General features: G+C 61.7%; 1 protein-coding gene across 1 annotated transcript in view; it reads left to right on the top strand.

Annotated features, from left to right (window-relative positions):
* The first annotated feature begins 3,961 nt into the window (after window positions 1–3,961).
* Window positions 3,962–19,807, top strand: part of IL31RA (interleukin 31 receptor A) — a 29,300-nt gene continuing 13,454 nt past the window's right edge. Inside the window, exons 1-4 of the mRNA XM_036020030.1 lie at window positions 3,962–4,042; window positions 7,851–7,968; window positions 11,068–11,237; window positions 16,384–16,535. Of these exons, the coding sequence (XP_035875923.1) occupies window positions 3,988–4,042; window positions 7,851–7,968; window positions 11,068–11,237; window positions 16,384–16,535 (495 nt within the window). The 5' untranslated portion in view covers window positions 3,962–3,987. The remainder of the gene's footprint in view (window positions 4,043–7,850; window positions 7,969–11,067; window positions 11,238–16,383; window positions 16,536–19,807) is intronic.

Raw genomic sequence — 19,807 nt, 5'->3', positions numbered from 1 at the left:
CCCCCCCCCGCCTCTGGGTGCAGCGTGCCCTCTGGGTGCAGGGTGCACGTAAATAAGGATTATAAAGCTCTTTTCCGAATCAGCTGCTATTAAGTTCTTTCCTCGGCTCCTCCCTTGGTAAAGACAATCACGAGGTCACGCAGCTCCTTTCTCGAGGTGAGGGGACGTGCTCTGAGCCCCACCCCACCCCGCCCCACCCCCCCATCTGCGAGGGCTTCCTGAAGGGGTGCGTCCCTCCCATCACTTACGCCACTGCTGGGCGGCCTCGCCCCGGCGCTGGAGTGGTCCCACAGCAGCGCCGGGCTTTTTGCGCTGACCGCAATGCCCTGCACTTCCCGGCATAAGTGGGTGCAGTGGCGTCCGGGCCTGGGCTGGGCTTAAAAGCGAAGGAAAATCCCGGGGCAGCCGGCGAGGAGACACTCACACTTGCCTGCCCGCACACAGGACCCCAGACGACCCTCCGGGCCTGGCTCCGGCGGTAGGGGACGCAGCACCTCGGGACCGGCGGGACGCCCGGGGCCAGCGCCCGGGGCCGGCGGGCAGGTGAGCGCCACACTCAGTCACGCACGCACGCGAGTCCGAGGGCGCAGCCCCTCGAGGGCGAGGCCTCTCCTCCTCCGACGTCGTGGGTGTCTCTCCTGTGGGGTCGGAACGCAGCGCACGAGCTGGGCCCGGGGAGACGGGTGGGGGCGGCCACGAGGCACCCGGCTTTGGGCAGCTGGTGCTTTAAAGTGCCGGGGTCGGGCGGGGGGCTCACGGGGGACGGAGGCGAGGGGCTGCGGGGCACGTGAACAAAGTGCACTCGGTCTGTCTGGGCCTGGAGGCTGGGGAACGTGAGGCCCAGGAGAGCCCGAGGAAAACCCGCACCAAACCCAGGAGTTTGGTGTCCGGGGGGCCGAGGGGCGGGAAACCGCTCACAGCTACTGCTTGGTCTGGGCGGGCAGGGTCCAGGCTTTGGGGTAAGACAGTCGTGGGTTCGAGTCCCAGCTCCACCCCGTGAAACCTGGAGGGTTTCTGGACAGGCCGCACACACTGTTGCTGAGGCGACGAACGCTTCAGGGTTTTGGAAGGACAGGGACGGTTTGTGTGACGTCGTCGGCGTCCTGCAGACTCGGGGCTGCGTTTTGCGGGCCCCGCCGCCGGCCATCTCCCAGCGGTCTCAGCGCGGGGCAGCGCAAGCCTCCCAGGGGCACAGGCTCCGAGACCGAACGTAGCTGACGGCAGCTTTTAAAGACGCCTGGGACGTGCTGGCCACAGAGCGAGCCGCCAGCGCCGGGAGTGCCCGCTGTCCCTCAGGGCGTGCGTGTGTCCCAGAGGGGCCAGCACCGCGGCGCGGCTCCGGGGTTTCTCCTGACGGGGGGGGGCGCCTGTCAGGCGTGCGGCGCGGCCTCGGCAGCGCTGGTCGCTGGGCGACGGCCCTGAGTGTCCCCTCGGGCTGGGCACGCCGCCCGTCGCCTCGTCCGGAAAGAACGAGGCCGTCCGTCACTGGCCGACCTGGCCGGCGCTGGGCTGTTCTCCACGGAAAAGCGGCGATTCCGTGAGGTCCCCTGGAAACCTGCCTCGCTGGGCTCAGAGGCGACGCGGCTCACGCGGGCACGGGAGCGAGCGCTCGGGGGACAGGAGGCCGCTGTCGTGGTCACCGGCTCTGCCCTTGAAGGAGAGTGTGACCCGGGCCCCCTGGGCTCAGAACCGGCTCCCACTGGTCTGCGAGCCGCGGGCGGCTGGGCGGCTGGGGGCCTGCTCCCTGCCAGCCTCTGGGTGTGCGGAGTGCGGTCCCCAGAACTCACCCCTTCCCCTTCCGGCCCGTCCTGTAAAGACCGGCCCACGCTGTGCACAGTTCCCGGCCCACGGCCGCCAGCACATGAGCACAGTGAGCGTGGGCGTGCGTGGGGGAACGCAGGGCCCGCCCGAGGGGAACCCCGCCCCCTGTGGCACGGTTCTGTGCAAGTGACGGCAGATGGAGCTACTTGGTGTCCAGGACGCAGTGTTGGGCGGGAATTCCTGAACCTCGAAGGACGACAGCCACGGGGGGGGGGGGGGGGGTGTGACCGGGACTGGCCGGCGAGCACCACAGCCGAGCTCCGATCTCGCGCCTCGGCCTCCCGAGACAGGACGTGGGAGGCAGGGGTAGCACGCCAAGACTCTCAGCATCGCCTGGCCGGGTCCTCCGTCCCCTTGGGCGCTCTGGGCCCCCCCGGGCGTGTCTCTGCAGGCGGGTCAGTGCCTCTCCACCCCCCAACCCCCCCACTCTGCTCCCCCGAGGGCCGGGGCGCAGCGCCTCACCCTGCCGGCTGCATCCCCCAGCCTCTGGCCCCTCTTGTTGTTAAAGACCAGGGACCTGGAAGGCAGGCAGGGGCACGGGCTCCTGTTCAGCCCAAGCACCACACGAGTGGCCAGCCGGTGCCGGTGCCAGAGAGCAGGCGAAAGCCGGGGAGAATTCGTGAGAACTCCGGGGCGGCCGGGCGGGGCTGTCTCCTGGCGCCGGTGCCGGCTGTCAGCCGCCGCCGCAGCCTTCCCGCCCTGCCTCTCGGTGTAATTGATCCCGAGGGGTTTTTTTAATTTCTCGAATGATTGGTGAGTAATCTCATTGTAAAGGAGCCAAGCACTCATTACCACCAATTAAAAATATTTTATGTGCGATTCTTCTGCTCAATATTTAATATCGGTAACATTTAAAGTGCGAGCACAGCCCGTCGCAGACTGCCACCGTAGCTTCGGTGCCTAGACGTGTTCTCGGGGCCGGTCGCCGAGACCCTGGGCACCCCGGCCTCCCCGGCCCCGGCCACGGCCACGGCCACGGTCCCGGTCGGCTGCCCTCCCCCGGGGGGCCTGCAGGGCCTGTGCGGGCTCGCCTCCTGGCTGTGGCGGGACGGAGGGGGAAGACAAACAGTCCCGAACAGTGAGTGCTCAGCAGAGCCACTCGGGGAGCAGTTTGTTTTCGGAGAGCACGCTCGCTCTCCGTTCCTCGCTGGGAAGCACACGTGGCCGTCTGCAGGTCGGAGCTCGTCTGTGTGGCGCTGCGCACCGGCCCCTGTTGCCGGAGATGCCGCTCTGGCTGCCAGGCGCCCCCCGGGCGGGCGTTTGCCGGGCGTTTTCACGGAGTGAGGAATCTCCGCTGGGCTGCCCGGGAGACCGCGGGCCCTCTGCCTCCTGTGATGACTGGGGGGCGGGGGGCGCCCCTAGCTGCTCCCCCACCCCCCCGACTCCCCAGGGTGAGGGGGGGCAGCAGCGTGCTGCCCTGATTCACCCACAGACAACTCGGGGTGTCTTCCTCGCACCAGGCGCCGCCGCGTCAGTGGGAAGGCTTCCGAGAGGACCAGCCCCAGTGTTCCGCCCGTGAGGAGCCACCCCCGCGGAGGAGGCGACAGGTACAACAGGTACGCCGCTCGCTCGGAGCCATTCCGCAGGCGCGCCCTGCGGCCCCCACGGCCGGGGGTGAGGAGGGGCCCGGGCCGGGCTGGCCAGCGCCTCGGGGGAGCCCAGGGAGCGTGGTCGGGGGGAGGTAGCCGTGGGGTGGCTCTGGAAGGGGGTAATTTACCGGGTGGGGGAGAGGGAGGGTCTCCCAGGCAGGAGGAACCACCTGTGCAGAAGGTGGAGAAGTGAAACACCAGGGTGCTTTCGGGAAGGGGGGGCGTGGGGCTGGGTGCGGGGGCCAGGCAGCGCCCGAGGGTGGGGGCAGCACCGGGGACCCCCAGCGCTTCCTCTCCGGAGCGTGTTCTGGCGACCGGTGCGCCTGCTGCACCGCACGGCGGCCAAAGGGTGGACGCGGTGAGGGGTGGGCCGGGGCTGACGGGGAGTTACAGCAGGTCTGCGAGATGGCCGCCAGGAATAGATGAAAAAACGGAGGACCCTAACCTAGCCCTCAGAGCCCTCAGCCTCCGTGCGTCCCTGCAAACAGAGTCGTCGGGGAGAGAGAGAGGAGCCGGCTGACTGCTGACCCCCGACCTTTCCAGGTCCCTCCCCGGCCTGCCGGCGTCCGCGGGGACCATGTGGGCCTGGGCGCTGTGGCTGCTGCCCCTCCTCTGCAGACCCACCCGGGCAGGTAGGTCGGCCCCCGGGGCTCACGGGTCTGATCTTCTTCTTGGGGCGGGAGTTGTTCACTCGAGAGCAGAGGGGTGCCCGGACCGGGGCACAGGGGACAGGGCAGCGGGGCATCTGCGAGCGCCCCGAGTTTGTGCGGGTGCCGGTGTGGGTGTGGGTGCAGGGCAGCGTACGTTTGTGGGGGTGCGGACTCGGCAGGACGGCCCAGCTGAGGACCCCCCCACCCCCGAGAAGGGCCACAGCTTTAGAGGAAGATCAGGGCTTGTTTCGGTCGTGTCTGTGTGAGGTGGACTGACGCTCACAGACACACAGAGAAACAAAAATACGTCAGTTCCCCCGTATGTGCGTTCACCCCAAGGGTATAAAGGGAAATGATGACCCCCCCCCGCCCACGCGTCTACCGTGGTCCAGCTCAAGACTGTGCCCGCAGGGCTGAGATTCACCTCCCCCCCCCCCCCCCCCCCCGGGATGGTGAAGAGTTTCTTCCAGACCCGGGGTGGGGGGCGGGCTGGGGCGCAGGGAGAGCGGCCCAGGGCCTGTTGGGGCTGCTGATGTGGACGCCCCGGGCCGGGGGCGGTCGGCAGCGGAAGTTCTGTCCTCACCGCTGTGGAGGCTGCAAGGCCAAGGTCAAGGTGCCTGCAGGGCCAGCTCCCTCCGCCATCTCTCTCCTCTGCCATCTCTCTCCTCCGCTTGCCGGTGACCTCTGTCGGCTGCTGCTTTACAGGGTCCTCCCTCCGCCTGTCCCCGTCTCCTCTCCTCTTCCAGGAAGGCCGCCAGTTGGAGAGGTGGGGCCGCCTGATGCTCTTGTTTTAACTGACACCCCCGACAGGCCCCATGTCCAAGTGCAGCCACCTGAGGCCCCTGGGAGTTGGGGCTCTGATGTGTGGATTTGCGGGTGCAGTCCAGTGCACAGTGTGTAGAAATCGGGGGTCGCCTCTGGGGCATCCAGAACCCCGAGGTGATGAGAATGCTTTTCATGCCTCCGACCTGGCCGGCCCCTCCTCCCCCGGGGGCTCCGCCCAGGGAGCCCCTCCTGGCCAGCTCAGCACCTGCAGTCACCCCGTGACCCCCGCCCCCCCCCGCTCGGGTCCCGGCCTCGGGCCTCTCAGCTCCTGCCACTCGCCAGTTCCCTCACCCGTCCTTTTCCGTCTCCGTCCCCTCGCCGCCCGTGCTCACACCGTCTCCTGTGTAACTGGCACCCGTGCGCACCTGGCTTCCCTTCTAGAACATTCTTCCCTGGCCTCTGCTCAGACTTGCTCTTCAGTTTCAGGATGCTTTTTGGAGCACTAGCTGTAGAACAGCGGCACCGAAGCGCTGTGGGCCCAGGGAGGAAGGGGAAGGAGGGCGGGCACCGTCTCACTCGGGACAGCTTCCCTCTCGCAGGTGGGGGCCTCTCTGACGGGCAGGGACGTGCCCCCCCCCCCCCCGGGTTTCTCTGGGAAAAAGCTCACGGACGTTCCCTTTCCTTCTGCACGTGGCGGGGGGGGGGGGGGAGCAGCCGTTTCTGGGGCGCGTGAGTGTGGTGACGGGAGTGTCTGGGGGTGTGGGGGAGGATGGGGGGTGTGAGGGTGCGTGTAGCCTTCGGTCGTCCCTTTCCACCCCGCGCTGCACCGAGTCCAGACGCCTGGGGAGGCCGGGCGGGCAGCACCAGGGGCTGGTACGCGCCCTCGTCCGGTCGGGCCACTGCGCCTGGACCGTCGTCCGACGCCGCGGCGCCCCCGCCTGGCCGTCCCGAGCCCCTCTCTGCCGTCCCTGGGGGCTCCCTCACCCGCGCGCACAGCGCCCATCTCACAGACCAGGCGTGCGGACGCACACGCAGATCTGAAACCCCGCACCCGCACCCGCACCCGCACCCAGCCTCGGCCCTCCTGGCGCAGGGCCCCGCCTCCCGGGGCAGAGCCGGGACGTGCACGGCCCAGGTCGGCCGCGCAGAGGACACAGGACGCCCTTCTCCTCCGAGACCCGGCCGAGGAGTTTCAGAGGGTGCCCCCCCCCCCCGCCCCCGGGAAGCCAGGCAGGGCTGAGGAGGCGAGGGGTGGGGGGCACTTGCGTTCCTCACTGTCGTCATGGTTCCTCCTGCTCACCGGGTCCCCCCTGATTCTGCCTCTGTGGGGTGAGTGCCCGCTCTCCCCCCGCCGCCGCTGCCCAAGGTGGTGTCTGGGTCCAGGGCGGGTTTGTGCCACTTGCCAGAATCGGCCGGGGCCCCCAAATCTGTCTGCGGGGGTCCTGTGTTGCCCTCGCCCTTCTCTGGACCCTCTGCTGCCCTCTGCCCCCTGGCCGTCCCCCAAGGGACAGCGGCTCTGCCTGGGCCTCGGTGTGTCATCTGACTCCCGAACTCCCCGCCCTGAAGTCCCGCTGTGTGCAGGAGCCCCGGCCCGGGCCAGCTGTGCTCATGCTCCCCTCCCCCGCCCCGGACCCAGGAGAGCCCTGTGACACTCGCCTGGAGGGGCTCACCTGGAGGGGCTCGCCTGCAGGGCTGCCCCAGCCCCCACCCGCCCCTCGGGCCAGCCCGGAGGCGGTGCTGAGTGTGACCTGCGGCTTCTCCTGGACCCTGGGTCAGCTCGTGAGGCCCCCAGGCTGTGCCTGGGAAGTAGGCCACCAGCCCAGGGGACCGTGGCTCCCCCTCCCACCTGCCCGAGTCCGCCCGAGAACACGCACCTCCGAGCTCCCTGCCGTGCCCGGTGTCCCTGCCCACACCCCACCCCAGGACTCGCCTTGCTGGACTCGGGGGCCTTTCCCCACTACTTCTCCGGTGGGGGCTGCCTTCCTGGGAACGCTGGGCTTCGCTCTGCTGCAGCAGTTGCCTCCTTCTCCTTCTCCTAAGAACTCCTGCGTCCTAAGGCCAGGGCCGTGCCGGGGGCTCAGACAGGAGTGAGTTTGAGCCTTGGAGCGGCACGCTGTCCTCAGTCTGGAACCGCCCTCCGCTCTCACCCGTGTGCCCGTGCGCGTGTGGGCGGTGACCCCACGGACTCGGGGGGGGGGGGTGCAGAGAACGGACCTGAGCAAACGTGTAACACGGGGGACGATTCGTGGCCGGGTGACATACGTGCCTCCTCACTGACTCGGCAGCGAAGGGGACCTGGTCGTCGCAGTCATTAGGGACGGTGACGAGAGCGTTTGATAGTTCGAGGTGTCCGCCACACGTGCCGTGTCGCGGGACGACAGCCGACACACACCTGGCGGCAGAGGCACAAGGAGGGCCGTCGCCGTGAGCAGGTGACCATGCTCACGAGCGGGGACACCGCAGGTGTCGGCGGCAGCTTGGCGGGACGGGAAGACGGGAGCGTCTTCTGGTTCAAGGTCACACGCCCCGGGTTTCTGCCTCCGGGCGTCTGCAGGGTGCAGATCCCGGTGCTGAGGGAGCTTCTGCTCCCCCGGGGAGGGGTGGGTGCTCCTGGGTGTGTGTGGGGGGGGGCTGCGCGGAGGGAGGTGGCCGAGGCAGGACCGCACGGCCGCAGACGTCTCCGAGGCACCCCCGCCACACGCTCGTCCGGGGCCTGGTGCTGTGCGAGGCTGGAGGGCGGGGAGGCTCGACATTTTCACGCCCTTCCTCCCCCTCGCCCATCGCCCCGTTATCCGGAGTGGCTCCGTCATTCGCTGCTTTGCTCCGCCTGGTGTATGAATACGGTTTTGGGGTTGGGTCCTGTCCTCGGTCCGACTGGGAGGAGCTGCTGCTGGGCCCGGCCGCGCGCCCACAAACCCAGCGTGGGACCGGCCTGCTGTCATCGAGAGGCACAATGCCCTCAAAGTTCACCGGGCGCTGACGCCGCTGTGTTTGTGTGTGTGTGTGTGTGTGTGTGTGTGTGCAGCTCTGCCCACGAAGCCCGAGAACATCTCCTGCGTCTACTACTACAAGAGAAACTTTACGTGCACCTGGAGTCCAGAGAGAGCAGCCAACCACACGTGGTACCAGGTGACGAGAAACCTGTAAGTCCCGGAGCCTGCACGCTGTCGGTAGGGGCGGGGGGGATGTGTTTCCAGTCACAGCTTCCGGGGACCTCTGTGGTGTCCAGTGGCCGGCGGCCTTTGGGCCACTCACAGCCCTGTGGACACACGGGGTCAGAAACGATGGGGGCGGGAGGGGGAGGCGCCTGGCCGGGCTGAGGGCAGTCCCGGTCGTGCACACGGTGGACAGATCTGTGTGTTTACTGTACTCAACCGCATTCTTCCTCTTCCCAGAATGTGTGATAAAACTGTCCACGCCCCGTGGACCCGGGTGCAATGGGAGGGCACCCTGCCCACCACCAGTTGGCCCTGTGGGCCCTGTCCTCAGGCTCCCACCAGGACCGTGGGCCCCAAATTTGCACTGCCTCGAGCCTCCCTTTTTATTCCAATTCTGTGGGAGTAAAAAATAATTTTTTTTATCACACTTCTGGCTAAAAGTTGGGTGTTTCAGTGAGTGTGCAGAGGGGTGTTTTAACTTCTTTTTTTTAAGATTTTATTTCTTTATTTTTAGAGAGGGAAGGGAGGGAGATAGAGAGAGAGAGAGAGAGAGAGAGAGAGAGAGAGAAACACCAGTGTGCGGTTGCTGGGAATCATGGCCTGCAACCCAGGCATGTGCCCTGGCTGGGAATTGAACCTGCGATGCTTTGGTTCCCAGCCCGCGCTCAATCCACTGAGCTACGCCAGCCAGGGCTGTGTTTTGTTCCCGAGACATGCAATGTGTGCCACGGCCCGGGGGCCCGTGCTGGGCACCTGGGGCGGGGGGTGCGATCCTGCTGCAGGTTCCGTTGCAGAAAGAGCGTCTCTCACTCCAGGCTTTCGCTCCTTTGTGTTTTTAGATGCAGGACCTCGTGTCTGCTTCTGCTTTGTCTTTCCTCAGGACTGGTGACTGGTGTGGGGAGGGGTCCGCTTGAGTCTCACAGAAGGAGCAGGGAGAGCACCCCTTGTGCCCCGCGGCCCTGCTGCATCAGGGGTGGGACTGAGACACGGGTCAGGACGGGGACCACCAGAACTTTCCTGTGAGGGCCAGAGCGCAAGCCCTCTAGGTGTCCAGGGAGGTGGCCCGTCACACCGGCACCAGACGTGGCCACTGTAGCAGGAACGTGCTGTCGACCGGGCGTGAGCCAGAGGGCCCGCCTCCACCCACACCTCCTTCACAGACCCTGGGGTTTGAGTTTCACATAAATTTTCACAAAATAGTCTTTTTATTTTTTCCCTAACCATTTAACCATGAGCAACCTGTCCTTGCCTGCGGGCCCTACTAGAATGCGTGCTGGCTCTGCTGTTGAAAATAAGGATGACAAAGACCCACAGGCCACAAGCCCCCCCGGCCCGCACCCACCCCCCACCCGCCCACACGTGCTGGGAGACCTCGAGTCCGGAAGCCTCGCTGGGTTCCCTCACAGTTTGCTCTTCTACGTGCTCCTGCCCGCTCCTTCCGCCCGGCTTCCTGTGGGCAGCCGTGACCGCCTCCAGCTGCTGTGTGGGGTCAGGAGCCCCTGGGCGTCCTCAGGCCGGTGTCAGCCCCCTCGATGGCTCCGGGCTGTGAGGCTCCCGGGACGCCCACCCCGGCTTCTGCTCTTGTGCGGGGGTCACCAAGGACCTCTCCCTGGGGCAGAAGGGCGGGCCTTCCTTGCAGACCGTGGGCTCTGAGAGCTGGTGGCGGGGTGGCGGCGTGAACAGATGTCCTGCTGACGGCAGGAGCAGCAGGGGTTGACTTTTCCTCGGGGACGGGGGCTGTTGGGGGCCTTCACGGAGGCAGGGGCTCCGCCCTGGACTGAGGAGCCACGGAGGCACAGCAGCGGGGACAGGGGGTGTCCTTCTGAGGCCACAGCAGGAGTGAAGGCACAAGTCCTCGATGTGGTCACAGCACAGGCAGCCATAACATGGAACAAGGTGTCACATGTGGACCCTGTGCCTGACTGCCCCCTCGTCCTTGTGACCGCCCCGGGTCACAGGTGTGTCACTCTTCTCGTTATAGAGATGAGAAATTGGGGTGCAGACTGCAGACGCGGTGAGAAGCGGGCCAAGGTGTGGGTAAACGGGGCAGACTCAGGACTCCAGTCCGGTCCCCGTCCAGAGCCTGACCCTGTCCCCTGACCCTGTCTGTCCCCTGACCCAGCATGGCCCTGGGGGAGTGCTCGTGCTGCCCGGAAGCAAGAACAACCCTTGCGGCTCTTTCTACTCCCAGGTTCCACCTTTCCCTGCGCCCTGGCCCCGCCCAGCAGATGTGGCACCTGTGACGTGCCCCTCTCTGTCCTCGGCCGCCCCCCCGTCCTGCTCACCCCCCGGGCTGTGACTGCGGCTGGGCCCCGAGGGCCCGGCAGGGTGTGCGCCTGTGTGCACCGAGTTACGGCCTCACAGGGTTTACGGGACCTGCCCGGTGATCTATTGGACTCCTTGCCTATTTAGTAGATTTCCTGTCATGAATTTCAACGAGTCTCCTGAAGTCAATATACACCCATGGCACAAAATTCAACCTGAAAAATAGGAAGAATGTGAAATGGCGCCCAGACCCCGTCCCAAAGGCGACACCGTCAGCACTTGGACGGAGGCCTCTGCGGACGCCCCCAAGGGCGGTCCCACGGGGACAGGACTGCTCTGGGCGTAACGCATGTCCTGCTGTTCCTCACCAACACTGGACAGAGCACGGCACCGTTCCATACCCGTGCCTGGGAAGGACTAAAAACGGCCGTTTTAAATTCCGTGTCTGTATCTGCCCTAATGGAGTGAGCAAAGCCTCTTTGATTTTTTTTCTACTAAAAACAAGCCCCAAGGCTAGAATCTGGGGTCTGCTGGGTATTTGTTACCAACAGGAAATGCACAACAGTGCCGCCTTTGATGGACTCACAGGGGCCCCAGGAGGTCCCCACGGTCTCCGGCGCCCCAGGCAGGCGGGACGCAGTGGGCTGTGGTCTCCCCCGGAGGCGAGGATGTGGGAGAGAGGGGTCGCGAAGTCTGGTCTGTCCGGCTCCCCAGGGCAGCACAGACCGAAGTGAACGCGTGCATGCGGAAACATGTTCCGTGTGGCTCTGTTAGAAGCTGCTGAACTCAAGCCATGTCCAACCATGTTTCCCTTCGAAGCACCCTGGGAAAAGTCATCGACTCCTGTAACTCCACAAGTGAGGGTCCTGCTTCCTGCTCTTTCTTCCACATGGTCACGTACCCAGAAACGTACACCATTCGAGTGCAAGCTCGGAACGTGGATGGGACGGCCGAGTCCGATGTCACCGTTTGGAACTTGAATGAGACAAGTAAGTGTTATTGGGTGGCTTGTGTACTTTTTCCTTAAAAAAAGATGCTCCCCCCTTTCAAAGAGATACCTGTGGACTCAAAAGTAGACCCAAAGACCAAGGGTATAGTGGGCCCGTGTTATGCATAAACGAAAAATGTGTCTTCTTATCGGAGCAGGATTGGAGAGAGGGAGGGAGGGAGGAAGGAAGGGAAGAAGGGAGAGATTGGCCAGATTAAAAACAAACAACGAGAAAAGACGTTTTCCTGGCCCCTCATGTCCTCCTGCCGTTTGCACCGTAAATTGTACTCAAAGCAACAGAGTTTTCCCCTTGAAACGCCGCTGCTCACGCAGGAAAGGAGAGGAAAACTCTGACTTAAAAATGTCTCACGAATTCTTATTTTCACTTCTTTCTCAAAACTCATTTTCACTACATAATTTTTAAATAAGAGCTTTGCTGCTGAGATGTAATTCAGACGCCGTGAAGCTCCCGTTCCGTAAGTGACGGCTCAGCCTTCGGCCACGCTCACCAAGCTGAGCACACGTCTCAGCCCGGAACATCCCGTCACCCCAGAACATCTCGTCACCCCCAAAGACATTTCCCATCAGGTTCCTGACCTCCCCTCCCCCCGCCCTCGGGCAGCCGCGTCCCGGCCGATTGGCCTGTGTCTGACACCCCGTAGACGTGGGAAGCTACGTTGTGGCCGTCACGCCTGGTTCCTTTCACTCCCGTCATGTTTCCAAGGGCACCTCGTTTCTGCAGCCTTGTCAGTGCCCGTCACTCCCTGTGTAGCTGAGTGTCGCCCCAGCTCGGGGGGAGGCCGCGTTTCCTCCATCTGCACACCGGTCGGCGGGAGTCGGGGCCGCTCTGCTGGCCCTTTCGAACGCCGCTGCTGTGGGTAACCGTGTACGGATTTCTGTGTGGACACGTCTCAACCCTCTGGGACAGCTGCCTAGTGAAACGGCGGGGTCACGGGGTAGCTTCCTCTTTGGGGTGTCAAAGATCTGTCAAACGTCCCCCAAGGGGTTGTGCTGTTGTCCTTCCCCGCTGGCGACAGTAAAGGCTCCGGCGTCTCCACACCCAGCTCGGGCGACGGGCCGTCCTCCCGTGACCGGGCCGTGAGGCGGCATCCTCTGTGGTTCTCTCACCTGCGTCCCCCGATCACTAATGCGCGATGCTGGGCATCTCATCATGTGCCCCTCAGCCGCTGGGGCGCCTTCTTTGGAGAAACGTGTCCCCTACCCCTTTGCCCCTTTTAGGGTGTCTCGTCGGCACCGTCGAGGGTTCCGCGTTCTTTCAGCGGTCTGGGGACAGGCTCCTTATCAGATACACGATTTTCTCATATTTCCTCCCTTTCTGTCAGCCGTCTTTTTAATTTCTCGATGGTGTCCTTTGAAACAGGAAAAAATTAACTTTGATGAAGTCCAATGTATATATTCTTTTACTGTGTGTGCTTTCTCAGATCTAAAAAAAAAAAAAAGATCGCTAACCAGGAGTCACGAAGATTTACGGCCGTGTTTCCTTCTGAGCGTCTTATAGTTCTGGCTCCTGCGTCTGGTTCTTCGGCCCACGCTGGGCGCGTTTCGTGCGTGGTGTGTGGCGGGCGTCAGACCTCGCCGTTTCGCTCGGGCCTCCCCGGTTGTCTACGAGGGCGGCCCTCGCAGAAAAGTGGTTCTTTGCCCCGCAGAACGGGCTGGCACCCTCGTCAGAGCCCGCCCACCGGGAGGGGAGGGGTTTCCCGTGGGCTCTCAGTGCTGTTCCTCTGACACGTGTCTCCACTTCGTGCCAGCGTCACACTGCCTCGGTTACTCTAGCTTTATAGTGAGTTTTGAATTGGGAGAGGGAGTCCTCCATTCTCATCGTTTTTCAAGATGATCTGACTGTTGGGTCCCTTGAATTTCCATCCGAATTTTAGGGTCAGCTTGTCCATTACCGCCGAGAAGCCTGCTGGGATTTTTGTAAGCTGTTGCTCTCAGTAATGGCAAATCTTCCAGCCCGTGAACATGAAATGTCTATCCACTCATTTGGGCCTTCTCTGACCCCTTCAATTACGTTTCATAGTTCCCAGTGTTCAAGTGCTGCCCTTCTTGGTTAAATTTGTCCCCGAGTGTTCTATGATTTTTGATGCTATCGTAAATGGGATTGATTTCTTAATTTCACTTTCAGATTGTTCAGTAGAGTAAACCAACGCAGTCAAGGTTTGTATGTCGATCTTGAAGCCTGCGACCGTGTTGGACCTGTGTACTGGGTCTGTGTGTGTGTGTGTGCGTCTGTCGCTCAGGGTTCTTCTCTGTCTGTGCAAGACGGTGTCGTGTGAAAATACAGCTTTACTTTGTCCCTTCCAGTCTGGGGGCCTCTTCGTCCCCCTTGCCGGGTTGCCCCGTTCAGAGCCACCAGGTCCTGTTGAGCAGAAGCGGAAAGAGCAGGCGTTCTCGTCCCGACCTCGGGGGGGCGCCCCTGCCCAGTGTGACATCAGCTGGGGGGTTCTGCAGGTGCCCCCCGCCTTGTGTCCCTCGTTGGTGGAGTGTGGTGCCCGCGTGGTTCTGTCCCTCGTTCTATTCAAGTGGTGTGTTCTGTTGACCGACGTTCCCGAGTCACACAAACCTGTGTCCCTGGGATGTGTTTCACCTGGCCGTGGTGCGCGCTGGCGAATTTGGGTGCTAGCTTTCCATTGAGGGCTTTTCCTTTTATGTTCACGGGGACCGTTAGCCTGTTGTTTTCTTGTGGAGCCTTCGTCGGGCTGGGCATTGGAGACAGGTGATAGCGGCCTCACACGACAAGCCGGGGTGTGCCTCCTGCTCTTCCGTCGCTCGGGAGAGCTTCTGGAGCACCGGCTTGAGGGGGGGCAGCAGGAACTGGGTGCGGGACGTGCTGGGGAGGGGGTGGGGCAAGCCAAGGCCTTTCCTGCCGTGTCAAAGGGGACTTTTCCTTCACTGGGTTTCCCTTCGGGGGCCGCAGACCTTTGACGGGTCCCTAGAGCTGCAGCCAGAGGAGCCGGGGCAGTTTCTGCATTTGGTTGTGAGTCTCGTCTCTTTGGGGGACGCACCCGTGGACTCCCCAGGCCGTCCTCGCTCCGTGTCCATCGGCACCTCTCGAGCAGTTCCGAGGGCCGCTTCCACTCAGGGCAACAATTAATGGCGTATCCCCTGGGTGATGTAATTGCAGGATTAACCGGCGCCGCAGTAGGGCTTGTGGGTCCTGCACTGCAGGCCGTGGGACTCCGCGGGTGGGAGCAGGGACCGTGGGAGCAGGGGCACGGACAAATCCCAGCGGAGTGTCCCATGAGGAAGTCATTTAACCTTCAAACCTCAGTTTCACCTTCTTAAACACGAGTATAACACATGCCAGGTGGCTGAGAGGAGGCGGCAAAGGGACGCTTCTCAAAAAATGCTCACAGAGCGCTCAGTAAAAGCCAGCAGCCTTGGAGAAGTCACCCGGCATGTGTGCGGTTTGCAGCTGCACCCATGGGTGGGGCGGCCACACAGGCAGACCACCGCCTTTGGCCAGGCATGGTCAGCGCATGCTGCTTTTCCAGGAGCTGCAAAGAGCGTTTTAATTCCTGATGTTTTCATTTCCCTGGATCTGTCTAAGTGGGGATGTCACTCTCCCAAAGTCTCTGGGGGTTGCCAAGGCAACGGATCTGATACGACTCAGTGTTCGGTGGGAGTGGCTCAAGAAACCGCTGGACGCAGCGAGCCCAGGAGCAGGGTTTATTAGTGGGGAAAAGGGGGAGGTGGAGCCAACCCAGGGAGGTCAGGAGGTCAGGACTCACTGGGTTGTTCTCAGGGCAGGGTCTTAAAGCTCAAAAGCCCACGGAGGGGAACTGGTTGGGGTGCAGAGTCGGACTCCACTCTGGAGCTGGCGGCTGGGTGCCCTGCCGGCTGGCCGTCGTTCTTGGTGCATCTCGTCAGCCTCAGTTAGAGCCACACCCTGGCACACCGGGCAGGCTGGCCCCAGACCCCAGTCTCAGCCGGGCTTCTGTGTGTCCCGGGCAGGGTCGGCCGGCAGCTTCCCGGGCAGGCGGTTTCCCACAGAGCTGTCTCCCGCCTGGTGATTTTCCGTTCCTCTCAGGCCTGCTGGGGTCTGTCACTCGGTGCTGGCGGCAAGGAACCCGCACACTGTCAGCGCAAGCCCTGATTAGTGCAGCCTCACTAGAAAGCACACGGGCGTGGAAGCAGCCCCAGCCGTGTGCACACACGCCCCTTCACTTCCACCCCAGCGGGACCCCAGAGGCCAGCACAGACGCAGAAAAGATGCTGCCCTCGCCCACCGAGCCCCTCACTTCACCAGTACCTGGCGCCGACTCAGCGCCAGCTGGTCATCCTAGGCTTGGCCACCGAAGTGGCTCCTGCTCTCGGGGCGGTGGGGGGCTTTACGGCGAGAACTCAGAAACTTCAAACGCGCAGTGACCCAGAAGGGTCCGGTCAGCGCTGTGTATCTTCAAGGTGCAGCGTTATGAAGCTCTGCAGACAATCAGGTTCTGAAGCATTCTCAGTGCAAGGGGGCCATGTGCCGATTACACAATGTTCTTTAAAAAAAAGAGGAAGGTGTTATTTAGCACAGTATCAATATTGTTGGAAAAACATGCTAATAGCCACACAGAAAAAAAAGCCTGAAAACACACCAGCATGAACAATGCCTGTCTCTGAGTGATGGCATTATGGGTAATTTAAAGTTTTTCTTTGTCTTTTCTATGTTTAAAATTCTTTTGAATGCACATATGTTACTTCTATAACCAGGAACCATGTGAACATGTTTTCAAAGGGAGAGATTTGGGGTGAGAATATTTGTCATGGTCAGAGGCCCGGACAGGCCGTTTTCTCTGGGGCATGCCTCCATGGGGGGGCCGGGGGCGAGGAGAGAGGCAGGGTGGGGGGGAGGGGAGCAAACACCCCTTTCCTGGCCTAACAGCTTCCTCCTCCATCCTGCCCTGCACGCCCGCCCAAGCAGGAAACGCCCTCCGTGGACATTTGGGGGCTTTTTGGGGTGGGGCCTGGAGCGGTCCTTCAGCACCACCTCCAAGACGCATCTGGGTCCAGCCCACCACACAACAGGCACCGCCGTTCCTTTCCCAGGGTTTTTGTTTCTTGTTTCAGTTTTGGGTGGGTGTTTTGGGTGCTTCCTCATCTTATTGCTGATACGAGAACTCCATGGTTTTTACTTCCAGTAAAAGTCGAACCACCCATGAATCTCAGCGTGCAGCCGGTGCCGGGCATCAAGCGGATGCTCCACGTGCAGTGGGTGAGGCCCTCGCTGGCCCCCATCTCGGTGGATCTCAATTACACGCTCCGATTCAGAGCCAACGAGAGTGACCTCTGGGTAAGCGCCCCCGTGACCCGTTTCTGCCCAAGGGCCGGGAGCAGGGGACTGTCCGCAGCTTCTGTCGGCCGGCTCTCCGCTCTCCACACTGGAAACAGGAAGGGGAGTGAGGGAGCCCTTCCGAGCCGGCGTCCGCAGGCCGTGTAGCTGGGGGCCGTCCGACTGTCCCCGCCCCAAGCTAGGAGTGCGTGGGGCCAAACTAAAGGGTGAGAACGCTGCTTTGCCATCCACCCCGGGTCCGGCCCAGCTGCCTCGGCTGCCAGCGATTCCCCAGGCTTGGCTCTTTCCTTTTTCATTTTTCCAACCTTTTTGACACCCTGATGGATGCATGAGACACATTGAGAAAAGTGAACAGAAGATCAATATTGCATTGAATAACCTGTTACTGCCCTCTTAGTGGTATAAGCTCCCCTCACCATTACCTGCTCCCCCAGAGCTAGCAGCTACCCTGACTTCCGGGGGAATCCTCGAGAGCCCTTTGCTCTGTACTGAGGTGCGAGCCTGCAGCCCTGAACAGCGAGGTTTGGACACTGTGCGCTCTGCCTGCCTCCCTCTCTCTCTCTCTCTCTCTCTCTCTTTCATTGTTGTTTGAGCACCATCGTCTCTATTTCCCCCACCACACCCCCTCCACCCCTCCCACTCCCTCCTGGATCCTACCCCGCTTTGGTCTTGTCCGTGGGTCATTTACATGCTCCTTGACGGCCTTTCCCCCGTTATCCCCTTTTCCCCTCCCCTCTGGTCACTGTCAGTCTGTCCTCTATTTCAATGTCTCTGGTTCTGTTTTGCTTGTTTCTTTGTTCTGTTGATGAGGTTCCACTTAAAGGTGATATCATACAATATCTGTCTTTCACTGCCTGGCTTATTTCACTCAGCACAATGCTCTCCAGCTCCATCCACACTGTCACGAAGGGTAGGAGCGCCTTCTTTCTTTCTGCTGCATAGAATTCCATTGTGTCAGTGTACCTCAGTTTTTGATCCGCTAACCTACTGATGGGCACTTAGGCTGTTTTCGGCATTAGCCTATTGTAAATAATGCTTCTGTGAACATAGGGGTGCATGAGTCCTTTTGAATTGATGTTTTGGAATTCTAAGGGTTTATTCCCAGCAGTGGAATCACTGACTCAACAGGCAGTTCCATTTTTAATGTTCTGAGGAGATTCCATGCTGTTTCCCACAGCGGCTGCCCCAGTCTGCACTCCCACAGTGCACCAGGGTCCCTTTTCTCCACAGCCTCGCCAGCACTTGCGTTGATTTGTTGATTTATTAGTGATGGCTATTTTGGCCGGTGTGAAGTGGTCTCTCATTGTGTTTTTTGTCTGCATCTCTCTGAAGGCTAGTGACGTGGAGCATTTTTTCATGTCTCTGGGCCTCTGCATGTCCTCCTTGGGGAAGTGTCTATTCAGGTTCTTTGCCCATTTTTAAAAATTATTGTATTGTTGTTCAATTACAGCTGTCAGCATTTACCCCCGCCCCTCCCCCCACCCCAGCCATCCCCACCTCCCTCCCCTGCTTCCACCCGTGTCCTTTATAGTTGTTCCTGAAAACCCCTCCCCCTTCCTCCCTTTATCCCCTCCCACCCTCTCTCTGGTTACTGCCAGACTGTCCTTAATTTCAGTGTTCCTGGTTATATTTTGCTTGCTTGTTTGTTTTGTTGATTAGGTTCCTATTAAAGGTGAGATCATATGGTATTTGTCTTTCACCACCTGGCTTGTTTCACTTGGCATAATGCTCTCCAGCTCCATCCACGCTGTTGCAAAGGGTAGGAGCTCCTTCTTCCTTTCTGCTGCACAGAATTCCATCGTGTAAATGTACCACAGTTTTTTGATCCATTCATTTACTGATGGGCACTTGGGTTGCTTCCAGCACTTGGTTATTGTGAATTGTGCTGCTATGAACATTGGGGTACATGGGTTCTTCTGGATTGGTGTTTCAGGGCTCTTAGGGGATGGTCCCAGCAGTGGGACCACTGGATTGAAAGGCAGATCCATCTTTAGTTTTTTTGGTTTTTTTTTTTGAGGAGATTCCATAGTGTTTTCCACAGCAGCTGCACCGTCTGCATTCCCACCCACAGCACACTCTCCACCAGGAGCTCCAGGCTGGCTGAGGAGTTTGGCTCAGGCTTTGCACCAGAACTTCTGGTTCGTCTCCGAAGGCGTGAACGCCTGGGGTGAGCCGGATCTGGCACAAAGTGCGGATGGCTGGAAACCAACCAGAGGAGTTGTTTTCATTGGGATCCGTTGCTTGTGTCGAGCTGTGGACGTTTTAGGTTGAAGTCTTTTTGGAGGGCCAGTGGACCCTGGACAGAAGGCCAGAGGACAAGGGGCCCTGGGGGCACGTGTCTGGGGGACCCAGCAGCCTTCTCCCGGCGTCCAGGCTGCGGGACAGGCCCCGAGCTGTGCTGGGCAGAGCTTGCTGAGCACACCCAGCAGGCAACCCCTGCCCGTGACGCAGGGACTAGGAGAGCATAGGAAACACCCGAAAGATTTAAAAAACTAGTATCATCTATTTCAGAAAGCAGGAAAAGTGAGAGAGGACTCTACTTGACTTCCTTGCACGTGGATTACTGTTGTTTGCACTTTCGTTTGCCCGTGGACAGCCTTCCTTGAAGGTCTGTCTGCCTCCAGCCGGGCCCCGACCGCCAGCCCCTGCGGAGGCTCCCTGACCAGAGCCGACGGCTTGTCCCAGACCCACCGTGGGGTTGTGTCCAGCAGCCCCGCCCTGGCCCCGCAGCGTCCCGGGGGCGGCTGGAGGAGGTGCTCCAGGAACTGGGGCTCGGCAGTGACCCAGCCCTGCGGCCGGTCCTGCTTCCCGGGGGAGGCCAGGTCCCCCTGGGGGGCGAGGCCAGCGGGCCCCCCACCGGAGCTGGGCGCTGAGCTGGTCGCCACAGACACCCCCACGTTGCCCGGCGACAGGCTAGGACCTGGGTGCGGCTCTGTGCTGGTCCCCTGGGGCGGCACCCACGCCGGCACTGGCAGGCCTGCGGCCCTGGGGCCCCGGGCGGCTCCTGCACACGCTCCCACATGGACTGCCTGCCGGCGCCAATCAGTGTAAACCACAGTGACAAGCGCCTCCGGCAGCGGCAGCACGGCCACCGCAGAGGCGAACAGCCAAGCCTTTGTCTCTGTTGGGTCCATAAGAGAGGTCAGAGGTCAGAGAAAGCGGCAGGCTCCGCTTCCTGCGTCGGATGCGGTGCTCCGGAACGGAGTGTTCATGCATTTTTCTCCCCCGGGAGCGGAGCGAGTGTCGAAGGGAACGGAGCATCCGGGCTGCAG

The sequence above is a fragment of the Phyllostomus discolor genome, chromosome 3 (genome assembly GCF_004126475.2).
Source record: "Phyllostomus discolor isolate MPI-MPIP mPhyDis1 chromosome 3, mPhyDis1.pri.v3, whole genome shotgun sequence".
NCBI classification, from domain to species: Eukaryota; Metazoa; Chordata; class Mammalia; order Chiroptera; family Phyllostomidae; genus Phyllostomus; species Phyllostomus discolor.
This window is presented reverse-complemented; position numbering and strand designations above follow the sequence as displayed.